Source organism: Bos taurus, chromosome 25 (assembly GCF_002263795.3).
Source record: "Bos taurus isolate L1 Dominette 01449 registration number 42190680 breed Hereford chromosome 25, ARS-UCD2.0, whole genome shotgun sequence".
In the NCBI taxonomy this organism is placed as follows: Eukaryota; Metazoa; Chordata; class Mammalia; order Artiodactyla; family Bovidae; genus Bos; species Bos taurus.
Window position 1 is genome coordinate 36223888 of NC_037352.1, and position 10695 is coordinate 36234582.

The 10695-nt window shown below is 42.7% G+C and overlaps 1 protein-coding gene across 7 annotated transcripts in view; it reads right to left on the reverse strand.

The window, feature by feature from the left end:
- STAG3 (stromal antigen 3) overlaps nucleotides 1–10168 on the reverse strand; it is a 29285-nt gene extending 19117 nt beyond the window's left edge. For 4 of the 7 annotated variants that reach the window (XM_015460453.3, XM_015460450.3, XM_059881295.1 and 1 more), the window contains exons 1-8: nucleotides 10074–10168; nucleotides 8421–8609; nucleotides 7050–7152; nucleotides 6556–6669; nucleotides 3688–3784; nucleotides 2928–3004; nucleotides 2444–2648; nucleotides 1876–2027 (exon numbers count right to left, since the gene is read on the reverse strand). In XM_015460453.3, coding sequence (XP_015315939.3) covers nucleotides 1876–2027; nucleotides 2444–2648; nucleotides 2928–3004; nucleotides 3688–3784; nucleotides 6556–6669; nucleotides 7050–7152; nucleotides 8421–8599 — 927 coding nt within the window. In that variant the 5' untranslated portion in view covers nucleotides 8600–8609; nucleotides 10074–10168. 7 annotated transcript variants of the gene reach the window in all.
- Between the last annotated feature and the right edge of the window lie 527 nt (nucleotides 10169–10695).

Consider the following 10695-nt stretch of genomic DNA (forward strand, 5'->3'; position numbering starts at 1 on the left):
GACATGACCGAGCAACTGAACTGAAAAGGCATTTTGGGGACAAATGGAAATTTTTAAATAGGAGTTGGGATTAGAAAATATTAGGGAATCACTGTTAATGTTTTTGGATAGGAAAACAGTATAATACAGGAACATGTTTTTTTAGAGGACATATTCAAATCTTTAGGTTAAAATATCCCCAGGTGGCACTAGTGGTAAAGAATCTGCCTGCCAATTCAGGAGGTGCAAGAGATGCGGTTCGATCTCTGGGTTGGGAAGATGCCCTGACGTTAAGAAATGGAAGCCGGCTCCAGTATTCTTGCCTGGAAAATTCCATGGACAGAGGAGCCTGGAGGGCTACAGTCCATGGGGTCGCAAAGAATCGGACATGACTGAGCACACACATACACATCCACAATTTAGTAAAAAATACCAGGGAAAAAAAAGTAGATGAAGTATAGTGAAATATACGACTGAGTGATTGAACGAAATAATAGTTGTTAAATCTAGATAGTTCATATGTTGTGTTCATTCTACCAATATATCTTTTTGAACATTTGAATATTTTCAAAATTAAAGAAAAAGGAAAAGAGAGGAAAGGAAGAAAGGTGGGTCTATCAATACCAAATTTTACGTTAAGTCAAAAAGGGAGACTGATAAAAGGCCATTGGCTATAGGGATTAAGAAGTTACTGGTTTGGAGAGAGAAATTGGAAAGGAAAAAATGGGTATAGAAGCTAGGTAGCAAAAAGGATTCAGCTGGATATTAAGGAAGGAAGGAAATACTAAAAGGATAGAAATGGAGTAACTGATAGAGAAGGATTAAGGATAGATTCAAACGCTTATATACAGTTATAACTGGAAAGAGGAAACCATTGGGGAGGGAGAAATTCAAGACAGAAAAGTAAAACTACAACTGATGAAGCAAGAGCCAGAGAAGTCCCAATAAAACAATCACACGAGTGTATATAAGATTTGAGACAGATTTAATACATATACTATTTAAGATCACACTGACAGTGAAAACAGCAAAAGAGAATCCGGGAAGTAGAACATTCCCTCCTCTAATGATTTAGCATGGAAGAGATCTTTGATGAGAGCTGGAAAACAGTCAGTTGGCACAGTTAGACATGGTGAGTCCTGCCAACCTCATGGTTGGGGAGGTCTCAGATACTCTGGAGAAGTAAGGGGAAAATCAGTGTTAAGTTTCATGACATACACAGCTGTTTGAAGGTTTACACAGTGTAAGAGATTTTGTTGGGGGTTATGTCCTCTGGTGGTGGTCTTCAGGTTTAAAAGGAATCAAAGCAAGTACCTACTATGTGCCTGGGTAGGCAATTTACTCGTCTCATTTAGTCATCACAAAAACAATTACCTCCTTTTGAAAGGAAAGGACGCTGAAGCTTAGAGGTTACATAAGGCCATGGAGCTAGTAGCTAACTGGAACAGAATTTAAATCCAGGAGTGAACGACAGGCCTGTGTCCTTTCCATTCCTTGAAAACTTGGCCTCCTCCACCAGCAGTTGGCCTCCCAGCACTCCTGCATACCATACACTTGAGATGAAAGTCAATGCTTAATTCCTTGCACAAGATGCAGGCCCAACACTTAAATACTTGTGATAATGAACGCAGACAATAGAAACTGAGCAAAAGTGGAACTACAGAGAACTTTTAAAATTTACTCTAACTAGAAATGCTCTCTTGAGCCCAAATCCCAGAAACAAGCTGAACATACAATGACCTCTAACAGGATGGGTCTATTAAACTACTGCCAAACTCCATCATCACAGTCTGAAAGCTTGCCTGGGAGAGAGAAGCTTGGGGGCTGATAAGGCGGTGTGATAAGCAGCTGTGATGGAAGCGCGGGAGCAGAGCAGGAGGCAGGGAAACAGCTCACCTCTCTGCGTTTCTCCAGCAGGCTCTCGAGGCGCTCAGGCGCTCTCTGTCCCGGGCCCTTGTTCCGTTCAGCCTCGTACTGACGCTGATTGTTGTCCTTGTGCAGACTCAGCTGGAGGGCAACTCTTACCAGGGAGGTCATCAGCTTCATGGCTTGAGTCAGTAAAAACAAGGTAAGAAAATCATTAAGTCAGAGGAGGGATGGTATGTTCAAAAAAGAAGGAAAAAGGAGCAGTGAAAAAGAAAAGCTAGAGCAGGGTGACCCTAAAATCCTAAGACTCACTGTTCTGGAGTGGGCTTTTTCTCTCCCTCTTTTGGGCTGCTTTTAATCCTTAGCCTGTTCTCAGTGAGCTCTGAGAAACATGTTAAAGCTGGAAACTGTCACTGTGATCCACCCCTTTTAACAATCCCACTAGTGAGAAACTGGATGAAGGTTCAGGACAAAATAAGCATGACCCTGAAGTAAACAGCTAGAATGCAGGCAGGAAAGATGACCCAGGACTAGAGAACAGAGGGAAGTTCTACCAACCCCCATGAGAACACTTACAGAGTTAACAGTGACTGCTTACCAGCCAGGGTGCTGGTGTGACGGAAGGCACGGACCTGGGAGTCTGAGAGGCCAGTGAGCAGGGAGATGAGGTTGTCCATGGGGAAGCCATCGTAGAGGAGGCCGTACTGGCACTGGTAGACCAATGTCCTCACAAATTCACAGAAGCTTCCCTGGAACTTCTTCCAGGATGGGCCTGAAGCTGTCAGAGGATAGTCTCCTGAATCCTAAAGAAGAGTTCATGAAAAAGATGGGAGAGTTACTACCAGATCCATGGAGTCACAGAGACTGGATGTCAAAACCCAACCATATAGTAAAAAAATATATATCTTATTCTCAACTCTGTAGGCATATTCGGATAATGTGTATAGGTCCCTTTTGCTCCCAAGAGATTAAATCCCTCCTTCCAAAAGCTATCCTATTTCCCAGAATCGAAAAGAAGAGGGTAATGGGCCTTGTATTTTGCAATAACGGTGGCTAGAGAATCCTGGATAGTCTTCCTCCACCTCATTAAACTGTTCGGTTAGGTGCCGGATGATCTCTGAGTTAGACATCTTCTTGAACATCTCAGGGGTCACAGTGCCTGAGGAATGGAGATGAGATACTTAGAAGGGAAATAACAGATACCATGACCATTTACATAAACATTTGAAGATGATCTTAAAAATATACTGAAAAGAGCTCAGGTGGGGAATCAGAAGACCAGAATCCTAGTCATAAATGTGCTACCATCTAACTGGAATATCTGATATAAGGCAACCTGTCTAGAAAACCCCAGGGAATCAAACAGCAGAAAACTACAGTTAAAAAGAAATATTCCAAACAAAAAGAAAGCAAGAAAACTATGCCAGGTTCTTATAATACAACCTGCAGTCTTATAAGACTATCTGCCTCAGTAAATTAGGTCATGGCCTTTGGGGACCTGGGGCCACAGTTTCAGTAGAGAAATATGAGATGAAATGGCTTAGAAATAAGGGATAAGAAAAGATTATTTAGAGGAAAGAAAGGTCTGATGGTCCAAATCTGTAAACATCATCACTTTAGTATGTTTATTTTTCTCCAAAGGATTCTGTCTCCAAACCAATACATTCCATTACTGGATCACTTCCCTATTTACCAATCAACAGTGTAGTTGATACTAGTTAAATAAAGGAAACTTTTCTTACACTTTACCCTCTCTTTTTAGGAATGCCTAATCCTACTCATATTCACAAAGAAAAAGTTTTATGAGAAAGGCTGGGGGTTAGAAAAGGGTAGTTTCCTCACCTTTACATCCACAAGACCGGATGAAAAAGTTAACGAGCTCCAGGAACGCTGCATCCTGGTCTTGCTTGTAGCTATCCAGCCACTCATCGACCAAAGACTAGGAAAACAGTGTGGGTAATTTCTATTTCTGGCAATATGATAGACTAGAAATTCTGTATAAGCTTCCTAACTGAAACATCTAAACTTCTGATTAAAATATTAAAAACATCTTTTAAAATGATGTACTACTAAACGAGAATGAAAGGCAGAATTCCATAAAACCAAAAATGGAAGTGAAGGTAGCAATTCTGGGAGATAAGCAAGCTGACTTTTGCTGAGGGTCTACTAAACCCCGGGAACCCTAACTTTCTGTCCAGATGGATGCATAGAATGTAGAGCACAGGAGACAAAGGCTAAAGGGCTTCCAAAGAGAGTAGTCCAAAAGGAGGCTCCTGCAAAGAGGCATACCTTCATGAAAGCAAGAATGAGAAATAGATTTACAGGTCTGAAGGGAAGCAAGACAACTAGCTTGTTATGACCTTAGTGTGGGGTAGAAGAAAAAAAGAATTGTTCCTTCAGAATTCATAACCATAAGCCAGTCCTCACATCTGGATTTGCAGTCCAGATCCACCTTACCAATAAAATCAAAATAATTTCAATCAGAATTTAATTAAAAGTGATTCTTCAGACTTCCCTGGTGGTCCAGTGGTTAAGAATCCACCTGCCAATGCAGGGGACACGGATTCAGTCCCTAGTCTGGGAATATTCCACATGCCATGGGGCGAATAAACCTATGCATGCCACAACTACAGAAACCTGCACTCCACGGCCCGTGCTCTGCAACCAGAGAAGGCACCACAATGAAAAGCCTGCGCACTGCAACTAGAGAGCAGCCTCTGCTTGCCACCACTAGAGAAAGCCTGCACCCAGCAACAAAGACCCCAACAAAGAAACAAGCACTAAAACTAACAACTAGCCGAAAAACAGACAGAATTACACTCACAGGCTTCAAACACTGAAGTTACCACAGATTATAAAATTATTATTTCCATGATTAAATAAAATAGAAGCTTGAAAATACAAGAAAGAACAATTAACTTTGGAAAGGGGTCAAACAAAATGTGTAGAAGTGCATGATATAATAAATAAAATTTGAAATTTCAATGAATGGATTAAAAACAGATTGGATACAGCACAACATGAGTGAAGTAGAAAATTAAGTCAAAGACTTAATATAGCCCAGAGAGACAAATAAAAATAAGGAAAAAAGTTATTAAGACATGGAAAAGAGCAAGAATTTCTAATGATGTCTAATTGAATTCCAGAAGGAGATTAACAGAATGAGAAAGAGGCAACATTGAAAAAGAATTCTGCATAGTTGTCAAAAGACACCAGTCCTCAGAGCCTGGAACCTAACTGACCTCAAGCATGAAAAGAAAAGTTTATACCTCTGAACATCTGATAATACATAAGAACACAAAAGCAAAACAGTCTTGAAAACTGTTAAAGTAAAAAAAATTACTTACAAAGGACATGCATTTAACATTTACAAACAAAAGCATTTACAAGTTAGATGTGCACAAAAACAGTCCCAGCTGTATATGGTTATTAAATTAAATCAAACATTAAAAATGTAGTTCCTCAGTCACACCAGCCACATATCAAAAATCCATATGTGGCTGGTGGAATACTGTACCAGACAACAGTGATACAGACATCTCCAGCATTAGAGAGTGTTGCATTAGACAGCACTTAGACTGATTGCTGATGTTCAATAGCAATACAGGAAGTTAGAAGGCAGTGGAATAATCTTTTTAATGTGCCGAAAGAAAAGTCATCTTAGAATTTGATACCCAGCAACCTTTTGAGAACAAGGGTAAAAGACATTTATAGAAGCAAACAATGAGTTTGTTAATAAACTCTATCTAAAAGAAATTTTAAAACATAAAACTTTGGACAGCAAGAGAATGATTCTGTGTGGAAGATTTCTGATTTGAAAGGAAATGATGCAACTATTAGAGTTTGCATACTGCAATGAAGATTGAAGATCCTGAGAGCCGCAACTAAGACCCAGCACAGTCAAATAAATATTTTTTAAAAGAAGAAATGATGAACAAAAAATGATTAAAATGTAGATAAGTATAAACAAACATTATTTAAAACAATGATGTCTACTTGGAAGAGAAGGACAGGACAGAACTAAAACACTGTACAACAAACAGCATGTAAGGGGACTTCCCTGGCAGTCCAGTCATTAGGATTCTGCACTTCCACTGTATGGGGCACGGGTTCAGTCCCTGGTCAGGGAACTAAGATCCCGAAAGTCATTTGGCACTGCCAAAAAAAAAAAAAAAAACCCCAAACAGTATGTAAACTGTAAGGTCTAACTGGAATTAAAATGTGCTTAGGTTCTTGTATGAGATAAAACATTCAAAAGGAAAAAAGAGAAGAGGAAAGAGAAACAGAAAAGGCAAGATAAAGCGAAACCACTTAAGATGGTAGAAATAAATTGAAAAATATCAGTACTGACAATAAATATGAATCAATCTCTCTTATTAAAGGAGACACAGGCAGAGTGGATAGGTATAATTGTCAAAGTGGAGCTAAAAGTGACAGGGGTGAACACGTCGCCACCCGAATCCAAGCTGCTTCTCTAAATTATCCAATGCCTTTCCTTGCCCCTCCCATCAATCAATAAAGGCAAGACCTACCCTCATCTGTGATAGTATTAGGAAAGGAACATTCCCCCTCATGCAAGATCTCCCTTACATCACTCTACGGATTCACCCTGTGGCCTAATCTGCCTCTCTTGATACCAGTTATGTTCACTAAATCAAGTTTGTACCATCTGTTCTTATCACTCCACCAGCGTGAGATACTCTGTTTTACCTGCATGTCACTTTTGGCACCTTTCACAGCATCAAAGAGATCACTGGCTGGTGGCTCTGACTCTTTCTGACCATTAGCACGTACTGTTTGGGACCTCTTCTTTGGAAGTTTTGCCTAGTTAGTAATAAGAAATCATGAATGTTTTTAAAAAGTAAAAGTGACATTAACACTTACTCTCATCAAAATCACAGTTAGGCTTAAGCTGCTAATTCCACAGCAGAGTTTGAGTTACTGTCTCAGCTTAGAAATCAAGGATTTTTATATTATAAACTTTATTATTTCTAGCCTTATCTCCTTTTAAAAGTTCCTTAACCCCATTCCTGTTCCTCTATACCCTAATACTGTATTCTCTGCTCTTCAAAATCTGCCTTCTTTCTACTTCTGTCCCTTAATACTCTTTAAGCCCTGTCCTTTCATCAAGCATGTCACCTGAGCCTCTTCTAGGTTTTCTTTAGCTGCTTTCCAGACCAGGTTCAAAAACAAAACTGACTCACTGGGGTTGGTTTGAGTGGACGTTTTGCTGCTCTCTTCTTCCCATTTCGTCTCAAGCTGTCTTCGAAATCACTGCCTTCACCAGCTGACAAAGATTCACTATCCCTATGAAGGAGTGTGGTTCTGCTTAGATACAACACCCTAGTCCCTATATATAAAAGGATAAATGAATTATAATTTCTCTAACTATACACCCCTCTCCATGAGAAAAATATATTCAGATTTTAAGGAGAGATGAGCTGACTGTTGCCAGGAAGTAGAGACAATATCTTAAAGGAAAACTTTCACTTAAAGAAAGCATTGGAAATGAAGAATGAGGCACTGAGGGAGATGAAGCACAACTCTTTCCTGCTGCTGCTGCTAAGTCGCTTCAGTCGTGTCCTACTCTGTGTGACCCTATGGACAGCAGCCCACCAGGCTCCTCTGCCCACAGGATTCTCTAGGCAAGAACACTGGAGTGGGTTGCCATTTCCTTCTCCAAACTCTTTCCTAATATCCACATTAAAAAAAAAGATATTCAAGTAGGCAGTCAGGGGGATAACTGCTGTGCAGAGAAAAATTAGCATGGGTCAGGAAATCGTGTTTGATTAATACTAATACACAAACAGGAGATTAATATGTGCCTGGTGTTAAATTTCAGCCCTTAAAACAAATTCACCTCTTACTGATTAAAATGTACAAAATATATATAACCTGGTCCTAAACAGCACAATGATTTACAAGAGACTAATAAAATTACCAGGAGATATATAACTGAAATATAAACTTTAAAAATAGTGAATCATTATGCTGTATATCTGAAACTTATATAATACCATGCATCAACTATACCTCAATAAAAAAAAATTACCAGGGGATAAATTAGACCTTGTATGAGACTTTTTTTTTTCCTGGAAAGATTAAAAAAACAATTTTTTTTAACCCAGGATGTACTCTTATAACTGTCACAGAATAAGCTCATAAATGCTAACAGGTGATGACTTGTTTCTATAACCCTAAATGAAGGAATTACAGGACACCAACTAAAAAGGATATACTAGTTTTCTGGCACCAAATAAAGAACTCTTTTCCCTTTCCCCCATGTCTGGGCCCTTACCAGAGGCTGTCCCTGTTGAACATACAAACGTGTTGAAGAAAAGTTTAGACAAGATGGATGATGGATTTATAACAGGATGGATTATTCTCGAGGCTTCCAACACCTAGGGCAGCAGAAAGGCACCCAGCAGAGCTAGCGGCAGGCGTGGGTCACAGTTCTGAACCAGCACAGCATCTCCTAGCGTTTCACAGTCACACATGTGTTGCCAGTTTGCTCGTTTGGAAAATGAAAATGGGAAAAACCTGAGGACGACGCATTTCTCACCAACTCCACTCACCCCTCTGAAGTCTGCTTCGAGTCCCCGTCATCGCAGGGCATAGCGACAGACACAGAAGAACTAGAAGCAGCAGACACGCTCCTCCGTCCACCCGCTACCGCTCTGCGCAGCGGCGAGGACGTGCTGCTCGGGGAGGAGGAGCTGTGGTACCGGGAGGACGACGACCGAAGGGTGGGCATGGTGGTCCAGCTTCGGGAAAAAGGGAAAAGGGAGGAAGGCGTCCTGACCCACCACGTCTCCATTCCCAGCTCCAACGATCCCCCTTCTTTACATGGGAATGGCTCTGGAACTCAGGGAGTGGGGGTAGGGGGCGCAAAATTAGAGGGATAATACACTGTAGATCAACTATACGTCAATTAAAAAAAAAACAAACAGAAAAGCACAGCTTTATAGATAAACCATAAAGGAAAAGAATAAAAAAAATTTTTTAATGTGTATGTTTTGGACTTTCCCGCCGGGTCCAGTGGTTAAAACTTCACCTGCCGATGGGGGTGGGGGGTGGGCGGGCAGCGGTTCTATCCCTGGTCAGGGACCTAAGATACCACATGCCTCCCAGCCAAAAAACCAAAACATAAAACAGAAGCAATACTGTTACCAATAAACACTTTAAAAATGGGGCTTCCCTGGTAGCTCAGTGATAAAGAATCCGCCAGCCAGTGCAGGTGGCATGGGTTCCATCCCTGGTCCAGGAAGACCCCACATGCTGTTGGGCAGCTAAGCCCATGCGCCACAATTAAGGAACCTGTGCTCTAGATCCCAGGAGCCGCAACTACTAAAGCCCATTTGGCCTAGGGCCTGTGCTCCCCAACAAAAGAAGCCACCGCAATGAGAAGCCTTGGTACCGCAACTAAAAAGTAGCGCCTACTCGCGACAACTAGAGAAAAGCCTTGGCAGAAACGAAGGCCCAGCCAAAAATATATAACGAATTATTTTTTAAAGACTTCAAAAATAATCCACAGCAAAAATAAAATGCATGTCTGTGTATAACTGAGTCACTTTGCTGTACAGCAGAGATTGGCACAAGTTTTTTTTTAAAATACGTCAATTAAAAAAAAAAAAAAAAGCCTAAAAAACAACCGAGAGGGTCCTGACCCAAGGCATCAGGAAGTTAAAGACGCCACCGTCCCAACGCCATCCTTGGGTTTGAAGGTGCTCCCCAAGCGTCGACCAAGGCACACACCAGGGTAGTTTAACACACCCTTCTCTCTCCACGATTCAGAGGAGAGAATCATGTGAAACGGAACCAGCTCCCACGGGGAAAACAAAAGACAAGAAAAATAAGAAAATAACCCCCCATCCCCCTACAAAGGCACATAAACTTCCATTCCTGCAACGTTACAACCTGCCCCCCGACAAGGACCAGACTGGGACGCGCTTAACGATTTGGGGCTGGAGGCGCCATCAAAACCGGGCCGGAAACGCTGAAGGAGTCACGGAAAGCTCTCGTTCTCCACTTCTCCAGAAGACAGGCTCTGTAGCCCAGCCTGGGCTAGTTTATTTGGGTTACAGAGCCGTCTAACCGCTCGAGTGATTATCTGTCTTCCGGGGCTGGGATTCCTGGCCTCTGTGGAAGAAGCCATGGGGGAGGGAGGGTCTTCTCTCAGGACTGGAGAGCGGGGGACGGGGAACGCCTGGGTGAAAGGGGAGCCTCACTGTGACAGCCCGGGACAGCGACTTCTGGCCGAGCAGCGTTGAGGAAAAGTCACCGTCTCGGGTCCCTTTAGTTCTCTGTGGTCACGCCCCCGTCCCTTTGGGTGGCAGACGAATCCAGAAAAACGCGGGAAGGCGCGAAGCCTGTCGTGCGCAGGCGCGAGCCCAACGGCTCGTCCTAGGATTGCAAGTTGTCGCGAGACTTGAGCGTGTGCCAGCTCGTGCTCACCACGTTCTAGCCACGCCACTCCAGCAGCCTCGTGCGGCCACGAGCTCTCTAGATTGCAGCCGTATCACGTGGGCTCCCGCGCGCTGGCCACCTGCTATAACTCGGCTCCTCCTGGCTCCGCCCCAGCCCGGCCCCCAAATTCCCCCTCTATTGGCTGGGCTTCACACTGCCCTAGTAGTAACTCCTTTAATCTGGCTTCTCAACTACCATAGGCTGGATTCCACCTAGGCCCCGCCTTTAGATGTAGATAGCCACGCCTCAGAGGAAGACCACACCCCTCCCCTAACCTCCTAGTCCTGCCGAGTCCCGCCCCGCGGCCGAGCTTCCCCAGTACATTGGCTTCATTTCTCCTTGACCCCGCCCCTAAACTCGGCTCCTTACCATTATTGGCGGGGC